This window comes from Monodelphis domestica, chromosome 5, assembly GCF_027887165.1.
Source record: "Monodelphis domestica isolate mMonDom1 chromosome 5, mMonDom1.pri, whole genome shotgun sequence".
In the NCBI taxonomy this organism is placed as follows: domain Eukaryota; kingdom Metazoa; phylum Chordata; class Mammalia; order Didelphimorphia; family Didelphidae; genus Monodelphis; species Monodelphis domestica.
In genome coordinates, this window is record NC_077231.1 from 236213968 (window position 1) to 236235261 (window position 21294).

The window sequence follows — 21294 nt, forward strand, 5'->3', positions numbered from 1 at the left end:
ATTTATTTTTAAAGTCTTATCTTCTATCTTAGAATTGATAGTAGGTATTGGTTCTAAGACAGAAGGTAGTAAGGGCTGGGCAATTGAAGTCAAGTCACTTACTTGGTCTTACTTGGTGACCAGGGTCACACAGCTAATACATGTCTGAGGCCAGATGTGAAACCAAGACCTCCTGTCACCAGGCCTGACTCTATCCGCTGAGATACCTCATGGCCCCAGAACTCATTTATAATATATGTTACTTAATACACAGACTTCAGTAATAAGATACCTAATTATTGATAAAAGAAGTAAAATTTTAAAACTTCTTACCATAAAATATCCTTTGCTTGGGATAGGACTGAGAAATTATTTTGTGTTTAATTAGAAAATAATTAATGAGGCGTAATACAAAGTGGCCTTAAAGTCTTAGTACATCTTTAAGGCATTCAAACTCAAAATTGCACTAAGAATGCGATTACTTTGTATATTCAAATTCTAGAAGACCAAATGGATAATAATTGTATACTATTTTTTTTTTTGCATACCTTTAAAATATGCATTACAGTAATTAAAATCCAACCAGCTAGGAGGTTTCATGGATAGAGAGCCAAGCCCCTGGAGATGGGAGGTCCCAAGTTTAAATTTGGACTCTGACATTTCCTAACTGTGTGAAACTGAGCAGGCCATTTAATGTCTGTTGCCTATCCCTTACCACTCGTTTGTCTTGGAGCCAATACAATAGTATTGATTCTAAGGGAGAAGGTAAGAGTTTATTTTTAAACTCATTAAAATTAGAGTCATTTCAACAAAAGAAAAGACATTTGTTTTAACTGCATACTTTGCCAGGACCTTAATATAGCTTTGCATTTTAATATATCAACTCAATTTATTTGTTTTTTGACCAACGTGAAAAATTATTGCACGCCACCAAGACCAATAACAATTGATAGCCAGTCAGGTCTATGCCAAGATAGTGCAGTAAAGCCTTCACCTAGTAATAACTCATTTGTTTTCCTTTTGATTTTGAAAGGCGGGACAACAGAGACATTTAAACTCTGCAACCTCTTGTATTTAACCAAGTAAAGAAATAGCCAACAGAAGCAAAGAAGGCAGCATAGTAGATGTCTTTGGATTCACCTTCTCTCAACTCCTATTCACTTAGGTCTGTGGGAAGTAGTGGATTTTTTCTATTATATTTTTGTTTTGATCAATTTAGATTTGTTTGAATTTTAGAATATCATATCTGGTTTGGCATATATTTTTGCAGATAAAGCATCAGTATGTGAGATGCCTCAGTAAGATAGGTCTCTGAAGGAGCTGCTCTCAACTGTCTATATTTTAAAAGCTGTTTCCAGGGGAAGAACATTAACAGGCTTCTTTAGTTATTTTAGTTAGGGTCCTTTGCAAAACAGATGGTTTTCCATATGTCTAATCTCTATTCATTCTATAGAAATTTAAATCAATTTCCTGAAGATGAATAAAAAGCTGGTCAGAATGTTTCAAAGTGCCCTTTTCTAAAATATGTTAACATTTATTTCTCTAATATACTTACCTATTATGATATAAGAATTATAACATGATTTATTCTCTATTGCTATCTCCTTAATGTAAATTTCTCACTGTTCTGCAAAAAATTGGTGTTCTTTGCACTTGCAAATAGAAAAATGTAAACTTAGTGACATTTTCTTCTCTAAATATTAAATATGAAATGGTCAGAAATATAAAAACAACAAGTTTTTGGTATCAAAATAAGTTTAATTTCCTCAATTTCGCTTTAACAATTGCTCTCCCTTGTAACATAAGCATTCTAGTTATTTTGTTTCCCTAGGTCCCCTAAAAACTAGCACTATCATATCCTGTTTGGTCCTTACACTGGCTTGTTATGAACCTTAACAATAATTCTTATTTCTTCAGTATTAGGAAGATAATAATGCCTGTTCTTCCTATAGCAGAGAGGCTATTATGATAACCAAAGGAAAGCAGTCACAGGTGAAAGTGCTTTTTTGAAAATAACTCTGTTTTGTTTTTATATTCTTTTTCACTTTTGCCCCTCTCCACTCCATTGAGAAGGTAAAAAAATAAATAAATAAAATCCATGATAAATATAAATAGACATGCAAAACAAATTTCTGCATTAGGTTTGTTCCATTGGGAATAAAGGCAAGAAAAAGAAAGAAATAGAAGAAAATTTGCTTCAGGCAGAACTCAGTTCTGTTCCTGGAATTGGATAGTAGGTTTGTCCTTGGGAATTATGTTTGGTCGTTTGTTTGTTATTTGTTGATATGTATTATTAAGGCTTTCCAAGTTATCTATATGATGTTTTTAATTTATAAAATGTTCTCCTGGCTCTACTTACATCACTTTGTATCAGTTCTTTTCTTGGTTTTTTCTGGACCATCCTCTAGCACAGTAGTATGCCTCCACATTCCTGCATTGTTGTTTGTTCAGACATTCCCCAGTTGATATGAAATTACTTTTCAAAAGCAAGCTATTACTTAGCAGTTTACATTTTTAGTAGTAACAACACCTTTTTTCAACAAAATTAATTCATATGCTATATATTTTCAAGGTAGGAATGGCTTCTTTTAATATACTTTAAACTTTGAAGTATACTTTGACCAAATTAATTTGCGATGCTGGTCCATTCAAAATCTTGTACATCTTTGAATAAATTATGAAGTAGTATGATATAGTAAAGGGATAACCTCTTAGCCAGGAAAATCTGGGTGATGTTTAGATTTTGAAAGATATTAGCTTTGCAATCTTGGACAAGTCACTTAACTCCTCAGTGTTTTAGGAAGCTAAGAATATATGTTGCAAAGAATATGATGATTTGCATAGGTAAAAGGAATTTTCTTATAGTCTAGCAATTTGAAATGAATGGTCTTATGGCCCCTTTCTTATCCCCAACCTTGAATTTATGTACTCTAATAATCTTTCAGTAACTGATAGATGCCAAATCATTTCCCCCCACCCCCACCCCCCATCTTTGAGGAGTCAAACGACTGCTAGTAAAAACTTTTATTGCATTATTCTGAAGTTATTGGGTACAGAAACTGAAGTATTTGCATAAGGTAGTATAGCTGGTCTGTAATAGATCCTCTTGTATTAGATTTTCTGACTCTTGGACTATTATTCTTTCTATTAAAGTAAATTATAATTTTTTTGCTTATAACTATTTGAAATTGACATATTTAACAATGAGTATTCAAATTGAAGCTTTTTATGGCAGAAGATAATCATCAAGGTAAAAGAGATTTGTGTTTCATTATTCTGGTTTTTGTACAAGAGCAAGTCTTTTGACCCTTTTTGCCAGTTATATTCTCTACTGTTAAAGTAGAAGTGTTTGATTTGTTGCTTCTTGTTCCCCAAAGATTTTATAGGTTTGTTTAAAACAACTAAGGTGGCTTATTTTTAAGGTATCTCTCTTTATCTGCTTTTCTAGAATTATAGAATTTTGGAGTTGGGGGAAAGACCTTAGAGATTATTAAGATCCTTTTATTATTTTTAAAAAATTGAACCCCAGGAAAACAAAGTGGTCTGTCTAATCATATAACTACTTTTTATAAATTCACAAAACTATAATAGTAAATTCTCTGTGTGGGACTATGACTGGAGTCCAAATTAGGTTGAAGGTCTGCGTTGGAATTTGGATTAATCTGAGGAAAAGATATAGTTATAAAACACCTCAATACCTGCTAGAATAAAAGTATAAACACAAACACAAATAATTTAATAGAATTATTGTTAAAACCAGATTTTATTCAAAATGAAAAAAAAAAACCTTGTCATTAATGTTAGCAAACATTTATGAAACATCCATAGTTTTGCAAAGTACTATATTTGCTTCCTGAGGCAGTTACTAAGAATCAAGTACCTATTCTAATAGAAGCTCATAATCTAAAAGAAAAGGGTAGATATTTCTTATGGTGGAGTTGTAGCTATTTGTCAAAGACTCCTAAAATATATGGTGGAGTGTTGATGACTACTAAAATGTGTCATCTGCAGACATTGAGGCATCAAATCTCAGTACCTTTTAGGATTATGTTAATTGATTGTTCCCCTGGTGGTGAGATTTTATTTTGCAGTTTACAAACTACTTGTCCTGTAGAATTTTTTACCTGCAAAGAAGCAAGGTTACCCCTTGTTTTATAGAACTATGGAGTCTTTGGGTTGAAAGGGACTTTAAAGGCTATGCAGGAATCACACCTACAATATCTCTATAGTCTTCTTCCTCTGCCTAAATATTTTTAATGGTTTGGTAGTCTCCCTCAGGAAATAATCTTTTACATTTTCAGGCTGTCCTAATTGGTTCTGAGACCATAACTCATTAATTCAAACACAGACAACTAATCTTATATTGACTGTAAGTTTTCTTTTTTGTTCCCTTAATTCAAGGTCCATGGTACCATTGCTTCAGGTCATATCAAGAGGTTCTCCAATGTCTTTAGAAGATTCCAGCCGAATCATCCCACTCTTTTACCTTTTTAGCTCCTTGTTTAGTCACTCCTTAATTTCCATACATGATAATGAATTCTTCGGTGATCCTATAGATGGTAAGTATTTTGAAGATTGGTTTTTCCTGAATATATTAAGTAGTATGAGAATTGTAGAGTTTATCGAACATTTAATTATATATGAAAATAACAAATTAATTTTGCAAGAAAATATAACTTAGATTTTTATAGTTGTAGGTCAAAGACAATCATCAATGATGCCTTTTACATTACAAGAGCTTATAATATTATCACGATGCCTTCGAGATGCCTGCTTAGGAATCATCAAATTGGCTTATCCTGAAACCAAACCTGAAGTTCGTGAAGAGTATATTGTAGCATTTAAAAGTGTGGGAGTAACAACTAATACTGAAATGCAGCAATGTATACAAATGGAACAAAAACGGTGGATTCAGTTATTCAAGGTATAATTTTTTTGTTTTTCCTTTTAAACTATAGTGTAATTCAAATAAAATATAGGTTTTTTTTTTCAGTTTAATAGGAAAAAATCTTGTTTTAGGATACTTTGTGGGATTCAGTAAATTTTCCAAGTATCAAAATTTGGTTTTCTACCATGTTGTTTTTATTAGATCTTTTACAAATTTTCTTTTTCTAGTTGTCACATTTTAATTGATTTGCTGCAGAAGAAATAAAGAGTATTAATTTAATGTGGGCTAATTGGTACATTATTTCAAAATATCTCTACTATATTCTTATCCTTTAACTCTAGCAGGCAAAAAGCTGTGAGTTACAGTGGCTGAAATATTGGCAAGAAACCACTACCACTAAGAAATTTAACTAGTGGAGGGGAAAAAGAAGAGAAAAAGGGTGCTTGACTTGCCATGAAATTTCTGCTGCAAACATATCTAGTCAGCTAAAATTGCTCATTAACAGACTGAGAGCAGAAGAAATGCATTTTCCAAATTGAATGCTAGATTTACAGTCCGTTTAATACTTGCGACCTCTCGCACACTAATGTTCAGTTCGAGTCATCAGCTGTCCCTTTAGGTCTTTTATCACTGCTTTTGTCAAGCTATCTATTTAATTGAAAGAAGTTAATTGAATGAAAATGATCAACTAAGCTTGTATTAATATTGCTAATGGAACTTTCTTCTTGGCCATGTTTGGAGAAAGATGTCATGCTAGACTTTAGGAAAGGCCCATTAATGCTTGCACTTAACCTGATGGGCTAATTAAGGAATGCTTATTCATTCTACAAGTCTACTATAGTCTCTATCCAGCCCATTCTGCCTGATTTTACAACACATTTCACTTATGAGCATCAGCATTAGTAGCAGTGAAGATAGCTGATAATGTTTTGATTGCACTCACTATAGTACTAATGCATCACTGAATTTATAATTTGTACAGATTACTATAATATTTGTTTGCATAATTTAATTAAATTTCTTGTATTTTATATTTCTAAATAAACTTTAACTAAAGTTTCTCTGTGTTTTTTTAAGATTAATACCTCTTTCAAACTAAGTTTCTAAGTTAGAGTAATCTTTGTTGTATGTTTAGTACTTTTAAATATTTATCCTTGCCATTTTTATTATACAAGTCTTTTTCTAGTTTTATAAATGTTTAAAAAAGGGCATGTTTTCTTCAAGTGTTTAATTAAACTCCAGGATTTTCAATAACTATGGACAATTGAAAATTAATTATTTCTAAGCCTAAGAAATTTAGATTACTGTTATTGAATGAATAACATAAAACATAAAAAATAAAGACAAAGACATTCCCCTTCCCCTGTGCCCTACCTTTGTCATGGATTTTAATGCATTCCTGGGAGGAAAAAAAAATTTTTTTATATGTATTCTGTAGACAAGAGAAAGTTCTGGAGCTATCACAAATGCCACCTTCTAATAAGCCTTTCTTTTTTTCCTCCAACTACGAGAACTTACCTTTCCAGTAACTTGTATTTTTGTGTGTACATATATACATGCTTGCACATTCACAGAAACAGAAACACACTTGTGTACCCATGCAATTTGTATACTACTAGAATGTGAACTCCTTGATTCTAGGCTTTCTTCTTTGTCTTTGCTTTTAACTCCATAGTGCCTTGCCGATAGTAGGTGCATACTAAATATTTGATGATTGATTAATGTAAAATCTTCCTATTTATATCAAACAGGAGTCTATTGTCTGATGAGAATTTTAGTTATTTAATTAGATTTGTGTTAGTCATATTTGAAACTATTGTTCATTTTCATGAAAAGGCAAATTTAAAAATTTTTCAATAATTTCTTTGAATTGATTTTCCCAAATTTTGAAGTGAGAGTATCTGACTTTGAAACCACCAGCTACTTTCACTTTCTAGCATTGTGATGGACCTTCTGAAATAATTTGTGTGAGAGGTTCTGCTGGCTGATAGCACAACATTGAGTTTTAAGTGGATGCAGTCATCTTTCTTTGTCAAGATAAGAACTGAGGTCAATTTGCTAAACACTCCATTGACACTACTAAAACAGTTTACACATTTATCACATTTATAAACTCTTCATGAAGTTTAATTTACAGCCATAATTGCTTTTGCTTTATGATGAGAAAGAATATCTTATTTTTGATGTGCCCTTTTGAAGGTCCAAATGAATATCTTGCACTTACTTTTGAGAAATCAGTCATAGAAGACAAAGTGTTCTATTAATGACTTCTACAGGAGGATTTTTTAAAATAGTGGTAGGGAGGGAAATGGGCAGATTAATGGAAATAGAATCTTAATGCCTTTGGTAATTCATTTAATTTGAATTGGTTTTTTTAAGATGGTGAAAGTAATTACCATTTTCTAGTCAAATGGTTGCTCAAAAATGAAATGTTAGTTTACACTTTAAATCAGGTTTTTTTATATAAAGATTAATTACTTGAGATCTCAGAACCTACAACTTAACTATTTGTGTGAATGTTCTATCCCTCTTTTGGAATAGGTCAAGGACTGTGGTTATTTTTGTATCTCTAGCGCTTAGCAAATAGTAAAAATAGGAATTGGACCTGTGATTTCTTTGGTGCAGAGAAATCCCAGATGGGAAATCTCCATCTACCAATGCAAAATCGCCAACTTAAAGAGTTGGCCTAGAACATAGAGAGATAAAGTGACTTGTTCAGGATCACACAGTACATATCAGAGATAGTACTTGAACCCAAGGTTTCTTTGCTCTGGAGCCAGTTCAATCCACTATGCCATGTCTCTCTGGTAAGCATTGAATAAGTCTTTGGATTGAACTGAAGATTTCTCTGTGATTCAGATTAGGAATTGGTAAGAAAAATTAGATACTAGCAATATTTTCACCTTTGAAATATTAACTATGAAAATATATGATTTTAACTTATGCAAATATTCTTGACTAAAACCTGAAATAATAATGGAATTTTGGTGATCATCTAATCTAGCCGATGTCTTCTATAGGCAAGGAAACTGAGGCATAGAGAAGTCAGTGACTTTCCCAAGATGGCAGTGGTGGACAAGTAGTTAAATTTAACATTATTACTCAAAGTTAAGAAAAATTCCCTAACATTAAGAAGTGTAACCCTTCTGGATGTGGCTCACTAACTTCAGGCCAAAATCAGTACATTTTTTATTAACAATATGTAAAACCCAGTGGAATTGCTTGTTGACTATGGAAGGGAGGGAAAGAACATGAATCTTGTAACCATGGAAAAATATTCTAAATTAACTAAATAAACTTAAGTTCTTAAAAATAATAATACATTTTAAATATACCAGTGGAATATCTGTGACCAAAAAATTGTTAGTTTTGAAAATTGACATTTTTCCTCTATTTTCCTTCACCTTTCTTTATCTGACTCACATTCTGTATCTGTAAAAACATCTGTTGTATGTAGCTAAAAATAGATCAAGAGTGTGATAATATTTTCAAAGATATTTGTTTTTCCATTGCCTAAATTTCTTTTGGTACCACACTCCTCAGAGAATTATTGAATAGAAAACATTTTCTTTTTTTAAAAGGGAAGAAGGGGGGGGGGGGTGAGGGAAACATTTATTAAGCTTTACTATGTTCTAGGCTAGGTACTAAGTCCTTTACAAATATCTCATTTGATCCTTTCAACAACTCTTATCCACATTTTACAGTTGAAGAAATTAAAAGAAACAAAGGTTAAATGACTTCCCCAGGGTCATGTATGTAGCTGGTAAATAAGTATCTGAGGCAGGATTTGAATTCAAGTCTTCCTGTCACCAGAACAACATTTTTCACCTATCTGAAAAGAATAATTAGCAAATCCAAACAATACTTTGGGAGAGAAAAACAACACCCAAAATTATGCATATTCCACACCTATGAATTTGTACAGGAATGGGATTGAGGGGATTTATCTTTTCATATCTCTTTGGGGCTCAAATATTTTAACATTGGTTTTCATTTTTTTCTTTTTATATCATTGTATATTTGTATATTGATTATGTATATTGTTTTCTTGGCTCTGCATACTTAACTTGACAAATTCATATAAGTCTTTCAGTGGTTCTCTTCATCATTTTTATCATTTTAAGTCATTTTTTTGCCTAATTCCAAACTAATTTACAAAATGAATTCACTGAGTCATGGTTCCACCAAAAATACCTGTTTTCCAATACTCTTATTTCCAACTTTGCCAATTAAGCTGTGTGTGAGGTAAATCCAAAATTGTATTAATTTGTATTTCTCTTAGTGATTCGGAGCATATGCTCATGTATTTGTTAAAAGGATGTGTTTAATTGTTGTTTTACTTTTAACAATAAGGGTTAGGGGTTTGGGTTTAATTCACTTGCCCAGGGTCACACAGCTAGGAAGTGTCTGAGGTCATATTTGAACCCAGGACCTCCTGTCCTGGCTCTACCCACTAAGCCATCTATCTTGTTGCTTCAAGGTTGCAGGTTTAAAAAAAAGAATTAATTGTTCTATCTGTTGACCAATCAGATGGTATTTGATCCAAAATTTTTACCGTTGACCATTTTTCTTCTCATTCCAAATGCTTTAATTTTATTTATATAGAAGCTTTTAAATTTTATGTAATCAGAATGATGGATTTTCTATTTTATAATTGCCTCTATCCAGAGCAGTTTTAAAGTTCTTAGGTATACGATTTGCTTTTCTAATAATATTTTTGTTATATTCCTTAACATTCAGATCACATATACATTTGTAATTTATTTTGGAATATGCCAGCCTAAGTCTAATTTCTGCTTGACTGCTCTCCAAGTTTTGTCTAGGTAATACATGTTTTGGGGCTTACTAAATATTAGGTTATCAAGTTCCATTATTCTGATTGTCCCTTGTCTTGTCAGTTCCATTGATGTACATTTCTTTGTTTTAACCATTGTCAAATCTCTTCTTGATTACTGTCATTTAATATAATTTAAGGTCTGGAAATAGTCCCCTGCCTTTCCTATACCCCTCCCCCCCCACATTTGATATGAAATTTTGGGATCATACATTTTAAAAGACTCTTTCTAAAGAAGTATGGGTTGTTTTTTTTTTAACTATTTCATAAACTGGTTATTAGACTTAAACCTGTGGTAGTAGCAATAATTTTTTTCAACCTAGTTCAAAATTCTTTCAGCTTTAATTCTCATAATTTTAGTCTGAAATATTAGGTATCTCCCTTCTTCCCAAAAAATAATTAACTAGATAACCACAGTATGCTACACGGTAGAACCAAGGTCAGCTGCAGCCTTTGTTCTCTCAAGGATATTATTCTTAGTTCTGAATTAAAATAAATTATAATTGATGTCTTAAATGTTTTTCCTTTTGCAACTCATTACATTTTAAATGTGTAATATATACGCATTTAAGTTTTGAAATTATTTTGCTTTTTTCATTTTAAAATAACTTATGTAATTAATCATAGTCATTTGTTTCTGAACTTTTAAAAAGTCCTTAAACTATTTAATTTCACACTTGTTCCAGTTAGGTGTACTGCTACTTTTGAATCTAATATTCCTTTCTTTGCTCAGCATTGATATTGGTAAGCATGTCCAAAAGGATCTTGATTTTTTTTTTTTAAACAAAATTTTTTTTATTCCGAATACCTAAAAAGGGCATTTCCATACCCAGACATAACACAAAAATAGGATTGCAAATGAGTCACCAATTTCCATTTCATTGTTGTTCAGTCATTTCAGTTGTGTAAAACTCTTTGTGATCCTATTAAGAGTTTTCTTGGCAGAGACACTGTAACAGTTTGCCATTTCCTTCTCCAGCTCATTTTATGAGGAAACCAAGACCAACATGATTAAATGACTTGTCCAGGGTTACAAAGCTATTACATGTCTGGCTATTTGATTGAAATAAGGTAGATGATAATTTCTGACTCTATGCCCAGCACTCTTACTTACTGTACCACCTAGTTGCTCCTCCATTTCATACTTTGTGGTTTTAAAAATAATGTGTTAAATTTCAAACATTAAATTATGTGTTAATTTACTTTCAAAATTATTCTGGGGGTAGGGGAACAACTCAGTGGATTAAGACCCAGGCCTAGAGACAGGAGGTCATTTGTTCAAATGTGGCCTCAGACACTTCCTAACTATATGACTTTGGGCAAGTCACTTAACCCCTTTTGCCTAGGCCTTACCAATATACAGTATGTTTTTTTTAAACCCTTACCTTCAGTCTTAGAATCAATACTGTGTAGAAGAGTGGTAATTGATTCTAAGACAGAAGGTTAGGATTTAAAAAAAAAAAAAAGCTGTTCTGCTTCTCTGTGTTTCAAAGATTCAAAACTAATTCTGAATTTTCTTGATTGATTTAAAAAAGTTTCAATGATCTCATTTGGGGAGCATCTTTATTGCTAAGTGCCCTATTCTGCCACAACCCTATACTTCCCAATTAAAAATGCAGTTTGGTATGAAGAAGCCTTGTGACTAGCCATAAGTGGAACAAAATAAATGCACCCAATAATCATATCTTAAACTGTATCTGTTCCTCTTCTCTCCGCTCTTTTTTTTTTTTTTTGCACCTTAAGTCTATAATTTTTCTGTCAGGAAGTAGATAAGATGTTTAATCATCATCATTTCCCTGGAGTCAAGGTTAGATATTTCATTGATCAAGGTTCCTAAATCTTTTGAAGCTGTTTTTTTCTTGACAGATTTGTTCTTTGAAAAATTGTTTTCCTGGTTCTACTTTCTTAATTTTGCTTCAGTCCATTGTACCCCAAGATTCTTTGACATTACTTCTTTTATAATTTCTTATGCAACAATAGACATTCATATGCCATAATAGTTTAAACGATTTCCCAGTTGATGGACATAACATCCCTTTGGAGTCTAATTCTTCACTTTTACTTTCTTTTTTCTCCCATTTTAATTTTCCCCAAATCAGAAATTTATTTGCTTCTAGCTATTCTTTCCCCAGTATTTTCCATCATTTTTAAATGTCCCTTCTACATCCCTGCTTATTTTCCTTGTGACTTTAGTGTTCTTGTCTACTGACCAAAATGAGAACTCCAAGGCTCTCGCTGATCTTCCTTTGACTTTCTGTGTGGGAAAGCCATCTAAACATTGAGTATTATATGCTGTATCAGTCTTTTGTCAGGTTGCTAGTCATTCTGAAAAGATGGACTTATGTATATGCTAGTTCTAGTTTTGTTGCTGGACCTATTTTCACTTGCCAATGGTCTTCTGATTGATATTCTATGCATGTCTGTCAGAGAAGAGGTTAGTCACTACAGTTTCTCATTGAATTTCTTTAAAAAATCTATTTCTGGGTTTCTCTGGAGTAGCTAGGTATTTGAGCTCACTGGTCTGCCCAAGTTTAGGCAGAGATCTATGTTAGAATTCTTAAAAATCATTCTTAACAATCCTGGTGTGTTGTTCTTATTTTGATTGTTGGTTTTTTTTTTGTTGTTGTTGTTTGTTTGTTTTTGAGACTGGAACTAAATAGCAGGAAGACTTTGGGTAGACTCTCTGGGCTTTACTTTCCTTATTTTTTAAAAACAAAGGAAGTGGGAAATTGAAGTAGATTTTTTCAGTCCATTGATTATTTCAAGTTCAGTCCCATCTTCTCACATAATACTTTACTGTTTTCAAAGTGCTTTCTTACTTTTACTTATAGAATCATAAATTCAGAGCCTGAGAGGACTTCCAGGGTATTTAGTTCCAACTTCCTCATATTATCAAGAAGCTGTAGCCAAGAACAGTCAAAAGACTAGCCTAATGTCAGCTATAAGTAGCAGCAGGTTGAGAATTTTGAACTCATCTTTAGGGTCATGGTTCTGTTTTGTGGATACAGTCTTGTAGTCAATGGTTTTCCTAATCTTCATTCAACATTATTTTTATTTCTCTCCCGATTCTTTGATTTCTTTGTATTTGTAATTCTTCATTGTTACATAGCAAAATTTCAATATATTAATATATCCCAATTGTATATACATTCCTCAGCTGATAGACATATACTTTCTTGTTCTTTCCTATTTCAAGTTACTTTTGACATAACTTCATTTCATTTTCCCCACGTCTAGAGATTTGTTACAAAAATTAAAATCATGGTAATGAAAATTAATTTTGAAGAAATAAATATATTTTCATGAAAGTAGTGGCAGAATATTGGTATTTGGGGATTGTATTTGACAATTTTGATCCTTTTATGTGTATTTTTTCTTGTAGTTGCTGTATAACATATTACATTAAGGATAAAACAATAATACAACAATATGTTTAGCTAAAATAAAGTTATTGCACACAACATCTCTGGCTCTCTTAGAAGAAATCTTATAGCTCCGGTCTTAACCCAGAATTTGCTTTTGTTCTTTGCTGTTAAGCTTTTTGTTTTAACAATCTCATTTTTTGTTGCCTTCTCTTTAACACTTTTATTGCTTTATAAGAGCTATAATGACATTTCCCCTCCCAATAATTTCTTCCTCCATTATTTTGGGTTTTTTTGTAGGTAAAGTGAAGAGTGACTTTGCGGCCCTTTGATTTCTACCATATAAGTAGTTGGGTTTTTCATTATCTTATATTTGAGGGCATGAAAGCATAGATACAGATATTCGGAAAAGTGCCATTGCCATATTTTGATTTAGATTTATATTATTCAACAAAAATGTGATAAAAATTTTAACTTAATTATTGTTCTAAAATTCATGTTATGTTTAAACTATATAATTTCCAAATATTTGCAGTAGAATTTATATTGACTGTCTTAGCCCTAGTTGAGAAAATACTTCTTCATACTCTAATGATGGGGTACTATGGATTGTGAAGATATTATTAGATACTCTTGAGGAATTGTTCAGTTTGCTGAATTATTTCTTTTTATTTTTATTACAATGGATAGCTTACTAGGTAGGAGAAAAGGAAGAAACATACTTGGAAGTAAAAACAATATAAAAAAACTTATCAATAGCAATAAGTTTTTTTTAAATACAGCAGTGGTTTGATATATTTTGGACATGTTTTATAAGAAGTATTATAAGAACCTAGATTAATATTGTCTTTACATATCTTGATGATATATGTGGAATATACATGTAGACACACACACACACATATTTTTTTTAACCCTTACCTTCCGTCTTGGAGTCAATACTGTATATTGGCTCCAAGGCAGAAGAGTGGTAAGGGCTAGGCAATGGGGGTCAAGTGACTTGCCCAGGGTCACACAGCTGCGAAGTGTCAGAGGCTGGATTTGAACCTAGGACCTCCCGTTTTTAGGCCTGGCTCTCAATCCACTGAGCTACCCAGCTGCCCCCTCATATATTTATTTAAATACTCCAAAGGAGTTGTAATTTCTATTAATGTGGGTCCATTTCTATTAGTGTAAGTACTTCATTCATTCCCATAGATTACAATCCCTACACACTAAAGTAAATAGTCAGATTCTATGTTCCTTTCAGAATCATCACTTCTGATGTCTTGTTCAGCCTTGTAGAGAAGAGCTCCTTTAGAAACCAAAGCCATTGTGAGGGTCATGCTAAAAGTCTTTCCGTATTCTCAATACCTACCAGAATATGTACTTCAATGGTTTATCCTTTGAAAACTTATTTGCATTCTTCTGCCTTTTATGACCTCTGACTTCTTAATAGGACTTCAGTGCAGAAACAGAGCAATAGAATGAAAATATGTATGTATGAATGTGTGTGTGCATAATTTGTCCAGGTCCTACTAGACATTGGATTCCTCCTTTAGTCTGGTTTCTGGCACGTTTCCTTCCTCCATGTCCCTTATCCTCCTTGAATTAAACTCAGTGACCAGCTGAGGGGTTGCCATCTTTAATCAGTAGCCATTAATTAGGGACCATCTGTTGTTTCTTAAAGGTCCACTGACCAGGTGTATTTTATCTTTCAGATTTTCTTTTATTTTTTGCTTTTCTATCTTTTTTGAAGCTGATCCTCCATATATATGTTATCTCCTTAATTTGAATGTGAGATTCTTATCATCTGGGCATAGTTGGATTTTTTGTTTGTATTTCTACTATTTAGTGTGGTATCTTATTTAATAAATAATGTTCCTTGAATTATATCTCCATCCAGTTCAAAATGATAATTTCTTTAAAGATATTTCTATTTGTTTTAAACTAATAGGGAAAAATAACATGTTTTCCTTCCTACAAAAAGTTATTGAGGGCATGTAGGAGACTCAGTGGCTTTGAGAAGCCAGGTCTAGAGATAAGAGGTTCTAGGTTCGAATGTGACCTCAGACACTTCTAGCTGTGTGACCCTGGGCAAGTCACTTCACTCCCACTGCCTAGCCTTACCACTCTTCTGCCTTGGAACAAATACACTGTATTGATTCTAAGATGGAAGGTAAAGGTTTAATAAAAAGTTATTGCTTTTTCACTGTTGATAAAAGTTTTAAAGTATGGTTACTTAAAGGCTAGTTGATTCATATACTCTGCCTTTTTGGGGAGTGATTAGTTGTCTTTTTTGTGGTCAAGAAAAACTAAACAAAGAAAATAACATCCAGAAGGGATTCAAAATAAAGACATCTATATAATCTAATATACGTCACAGATATATCATAAAATTTGTGAGATACTCGGGTAAAGATTTCTATTTAGTTGTTGATGCTCATGAGGAAAATGGGGAAATTCAGGAATGATTGCTCAAGTTTCCCTTCTATTTTAGAAATCTCGTATTTACATTCACCAGAGGTAGCAAAGGAAGGCATTCTATTATTTTGTTTTAAGAAGCCTTGTTTTCTATTCTAATTCTCTTATTTTGTTAAGGAAGCCCAGTTTTATCATTGTTTGCCAAATTTATTCCTTAAAAAACTTTTTATGACCACACTTGTAATTTGCTTGGTAAAGATAACTCCTCTTTGAGGAAATTCACTCTACCAATGCAGATCAGCACCTTCTATGCCACTTTGGGCATGAAGAGATTAAATGTCTTGCTTAGGTTTTTGGAGACAGTTTGTGTCCGAACATAATTTTCCTGTTAATAAATAAATTTGACACTGAGGTTGGCATGATGCTTCAAGCTACACATTTTAAAATAACAGTTCTTAACCTGCAGCCAGTGAACTTTTAGTCTGAGGACAATTTCAACATAATTAGTTTCCTTTATAATCATGCATTTTTTATTTTATGTATTTAAAAACATTCAAAGTCTATATAGGCTTAAACAGACTGCCAAAATGATAATAAAGACATGATATTTTAAAGAAGAATGATACTCTTTGCTTTAAAGATGCAACACAATAAATTTTGAAAGGAAATTATCATCCCACTTTTTTGTTCTTTGGCAATTGCCTTCTTTGCTGATGTGTATATTTCAAAGCATTCACATAAATGTGATTTCATTTAATTAGAGTACTACTGTTGCTAAGCATGCATGTGTTTTTCCCCCCTCAAAAAAATGGCCTGTGTGGTTTTTTATTTCATCTCTTCTATTGAATTGGCAGATCTTAGGTGTAGAAGGCTTATGTTTTGAACTTGGATTTTCTATTTTTCTATTATATTTGTCCATACCAAAGAATAGTTCTTTCTAAAAAAAAATAATTGGTCAGTATGATTTGATTTTATGCTAAAGAATACTTGTATTTTTAAAAAATTATCCAGTATTATTAGATTTCCTCAAATCATTCACTATGCAACTTTGCTTTTATTAGTTAATTATTTATTGCATACATAATCCACTAGATGTGGTAGGTAGCTAATAAGACATGATCTCCAATCTCAAACATATCTATGGAGTATACATATATGTTTTATATACATAATATACATATTTAATGTAGATAAGAATTAGAAATGACTAACACACAAGAACATTTCAGAAAAATGGGAGAAAAGCCATGAACAAGACTTTGGATCAGTATGATATCTAGATAAATAAAGACGAACTAAAACATAAAAGTGAGATAGTTGTGTAGACTTTTGACAAAAGCAAGATATTTTACATGCATAATATATATTACATACATACATACATATATTTATTTTGAGATCATGATGTCCACTGGTTTTCTTCATCCTAGAGAGATTTGGGAATGGAGAAAAGACATTATTTCTGTGAGTTTAATCAGAAAAATGGCAAATTCTTTTTCAGTTCTGTTGATTGATTAGGGGAAAATATATATATGTGTATATATATATATGTCTACTTGTAACTGTGGTTAATAAAATTCTTAGTGAGCTAATATATTACCAAATATGTTTCCATCTTAGAATTTAGTTAAGAAATCTCTTTGGGTTTTTATAAATTATTATTTTGAACAAGCCATTTGCTGCTACTTTGGTTAATTTTGGCTCCTATCCCCCTGGCAGATAAACATTTTATATATAAGATACATTGCTATGATCTGCAAAAGAAAAAACTTTTAGGTAAACTGATTCTGGCAATGATTTGTAGCCAATTCCTAAATTACTTAATGACATATATTTTAAAGTTATGTAGATGAAAGAATTTTGTAGTGTCTTATTTAATTGTTAATATTTGATTTCTAATTATCTTTTTTTGTTGCCTTTGCACAATTCATTTTAGGAAAACTTGTTTATATTGAATAGATTTATTTTGCCTACCTAGGTTATCACCAATCTAGTAAAAATGTTGAAGTCCAGAGACACAAGACGAAATTTTTGTCCACCAAATCACTGGCTGTCAGAACAAGAGAATATTAAGGCAGATAAGGTATTGGTGAAATATTTTTGTAAATTTTTGCAAAAATCGCCCCTTTCAGATTCTTTTTTTAAATGACCTTTTCATAAAAATTTAATTGATTGTTTAGAATTGAGTTTTGCTTTTTAATGTATAGACTGTTGAATAGATGAAACATTATAAACTCATAGTAGAAGACAAAAATGCATTGTCAGAATTACAATATTGTCTTTTTATTAGGTTTTTTCTTTAATGAAGTGTTGTTTGAATTACTGTGTTTACTACAAAATTACATTGGAACCTAATCTTTTTTTTTAATAGAAATGATTTTGCCTGGAGTGAGAAGATTGTACTATTGACTTAAAGAAGATAGGACTAGACTTTATTCTTATGAAAGTAACTTTGCAGAAACTGGGACTAAGAAACCACCTGTGATTACCTAGCTATATTATTCTTTCAAATTATATTCCACTATTCCTTTGTGAAATATGGTTTAATTTGGCTAGATGATCATCACTGGTTGAATTTTATAGCCACCTTTGCTAACTTTTGAAGATTAATTACTAATAGTTAGGACTTTTACAATTCCTTAATGAGTCTTGTACTAATGAGAGTGTTTAAATAGAAATATGTTTTTTAAACTATTTTTTAAAAATAACATTCTGCCTCTTAATTCTGTCATAGGCAGTGCACATAGTAGCTTCTCAATAAATGTTTGTTTTTGATGGTGGTGATGAAATACATACATGGATGAGGTGTGCATACTCACACAAATTTCTTCTGCTTCACTTTAAGAATGCCCACTGTACCATGGAATCAGTCAGTCAACAAATACTTATTGAGCTTGTACTATGTACCTAGCACTGTGCTGGGTGCTGGGAGGAACACAAAAGAAGTAGAGGACATGTTCCCTGCCATCAAGAAAGTTACAGTCTTATTGGGGAGAAAAGATGTAAATATTAGAAACATCTAGAGAACAAGATGGTATAAGGGATTCAGTATAAGGTAGGGTTACCTTGTAATCTGTTCATGGCAGCTTAATACTAGAAGTACCAGAAGGACCTCAATAGTAGACTGCATCACTTATAGCATAATTCAACAATATGGACCTTGAGATCAGGGTGGGTGTTAGAGCTAAATAGCATAGGATTTGATAACGATTGGCACATGTGCAGAGATGGCATGCTAGGAAATTTTGAGTGGTACAAGCAGGACTATGACTAGATAAAGCTGTTGAAGTAGGTTAAATTGATATTAGTGCCATACCATAGTGCCTGTATCCTCCTGCCTAGTGCTCCATTTTCCTTGAGATTTCTCTCCTTTGTTAATTCCTGTTCATGTATTAACTGATAACAGGCCTTCTTCTGGATTCGTTGAATAAAACTAGAATGACTATATCATGTAGCCCCATGCAGGAAGGAATTTGTGTTGCCCCACTCTTTTAATTTAATGAAGATTTGCTGGCAACTATGGGTGGCCTTTTTAGTTACATTTAGTAAATAATATTGTAAACACTTCATTCTGAAACAAGATATTTGGAAAACCAGATAAAATATCACCCCGTTAAAAGAATTATACTGTTAATTTATTATGAGATGTGTATCTCTAATTGAGATACACATCTCATAATAAATTAACAGTATAATTCTTTATACTGAATAAGAAATAGCTATATGCCCATATTTTGGCTATTTATTTGCCAAAGAAGAGGTTCTGTCTTGATGAATAAGTATTATTTATCAGAGTATAAGTAAAAAAAATACTTGAATATTTGAATTCTATTAGTATATTTGGATTTTTGAAGTTTTATATATCTTACCAAGAGTCCATTTCAAGGAATATGTTAAGATATCTGATCAAGGCAGAATAATTTATTCACATAAAAATAAATAATTTAGAATGTGTAAATGCAAAGATAATTCATTATGTATATCTTATGATGAGAATTTTTCATCTTTTATCTTTGCTATGGTCTTGAAACTTTTCAGTCATCAACAAAACATTCATGCTTAATTTAATTAATGAAGAATTGGCATGATTTACATTCTTTTCTTGATAACCATATGATCAACTGCTGTACTTGCAGTCATACTAGCTGAAGGTTGGTTACCTAATGTTCTTTTCTGATCACTGTACCCACAAATGGCATTTTCCACTTTATTTTAGTTAACTAGTATATACACCCACAAATGAAGTCTTAGCTATCAAGTAGTGTAGTTAGAATTTAATAATGTATGTATTTTTTAGAAGTCTAATGTCATGTTAAATATATGAAAAGAATAACCAGGGTAAGAAACAGAGGTTTAAAAAGAATCTAGATAAGTTTGAAGGAAGATATTTGTGATGCAAGTATGGGATAGTATTTGTAATAATTTTATCAACACTGTACCTTTAAAATATAAATTTAAAGTTTAATTTAATGCAAGATCTTATTAACAAGGTTTGGTCATTATGTAGGTTACACAGCTCTATGTGCCATCAGCTAGACATGTGTGGAGAGTCCGGCGGATGGGAAGAATAGGTCCATTGCAGTCTACTCTGGATGGTGAGTTCAAATATGGGTTTATTTCCTTCTTCCTATCTTGCTTTTATTACCTGCTATATTATTGCCATGTCTAAAGTGCATATCTCAAAGCACTATTAGGTACTCAGAGAGCAATTCATGGTTTTTCATGTCTTTTGCCGTCTCAACCCCATCTGCTAAAAATAACAGGTCATCAGGAAATTGGTCTAGCCCTTTGTGTTGTGATATTCGATTTTTGAGGATCTGAAGGCTTCTGGAGTTGTATCCTGGCCATTTTTGTCATGTAACTTATGTTTCTTTGTTTATAGATAAGCATCATGGAAAGAATTAATTGCTCATTGATGTTAGTTAGTCCTTTAATAGAAGGCAAACATTGAACAGAGTATAGAGAGGCTTCCATTGGCATCATGAGGATCTGGGCTTAAGTTGTTCCCCTGAAGAAGACTTAATTATGGAAAATTGCTTAATCTCTTAGTGACAGAGGCAAGCACTCTAATGAACTAAGTCATGAATTTCCAGTATGTCTCAAAACGACTATATCACATCAGCTAAGCGAACTTCTATAAAGGGGCATTTTCTACAGAGATAAAAATCATAGGTGCAATCCAGAAAAGGGAAAAGAAAGAATTGATTTTAAAATCTAAAGTAGAACAGCTTGGTGACTCGGAACATAGAAATACAGGCCTGAAGATGGGAGGTCCTGGGCTCAAATGCAGCCTCAGACATTTCCTAGCTGTCTGACCCTGAATTCATTTAACCCCAATAGCCTAACCTTTAATGCTTGGAAGTGATACTTAGTATCGTTTTTAAGAGATGTACTGTAAGGTCAGGGAGAGAATGAAGTCTCCTCTGCTGGATCAGGACCAGAGTAAGATGGAGGTAGAATGGAGTCAAGTATAAAGAGAAAGGAGATGGATTGATTTCCCTCTCTCTTCTCCCTGGCAAACCCCACACTGACTGCCTTCAAGATCACAAACTTCTGTTCCCTCAGACTTGGTTGAAATAATTATGATACCAACAGTTTCTCCCTCTCTGAGGAGAAAAATGTAACTTTCTCCTCGCCCCCCTCCCCCCTTAATCTCCAAAGTCTCCTTCCTTTCGTAGATACTATGAAGCCAGTCTCTTGCTCTTAAGAATATTTATTCTAAGGGAACAAATAAAGGGATAGGGTAATTGAATTGAAGAATAAGGTAATTGGAAAGAGGTCCCTAAAGTAACTGAACCCCTTCTCCCCAAAGTCTGGCAGGATCAAAC

General features: G+C 32.4%; 1 protein-coding gene across 4 annotated transcripts in view; it reads left to right on the forward strand.

The window, feature by feature from the left end:
* Positions 1-21294, forward strand: part of UBE3C (ubiquitin protein ligase E3C) — a 183893-nt gene that overhangs the window by 77592 nt on the left and 85007 nt on the right. For all 4 annotated transcript variants that reach the window (XM_007504677.3, XM_007504678.3, XM_001364910.5 and 1 more), the window contains 4 exons: positions 4381-4538; positions 4671-4903; positions 17445-17549; positions 19974-20061. In XM_007504677.3, the coding sequence (XP_007504739.1) occupies positions 4381-4538; positions 4671-4903; positions 17445-17549; positions 19974-20061 (584 nt within the window). The remainder of the gene's footprint in view (positions 1-4380; positions 4539-4670; positions 4904-17444; positions 17550-19973; positions 20062-21294) is intronic.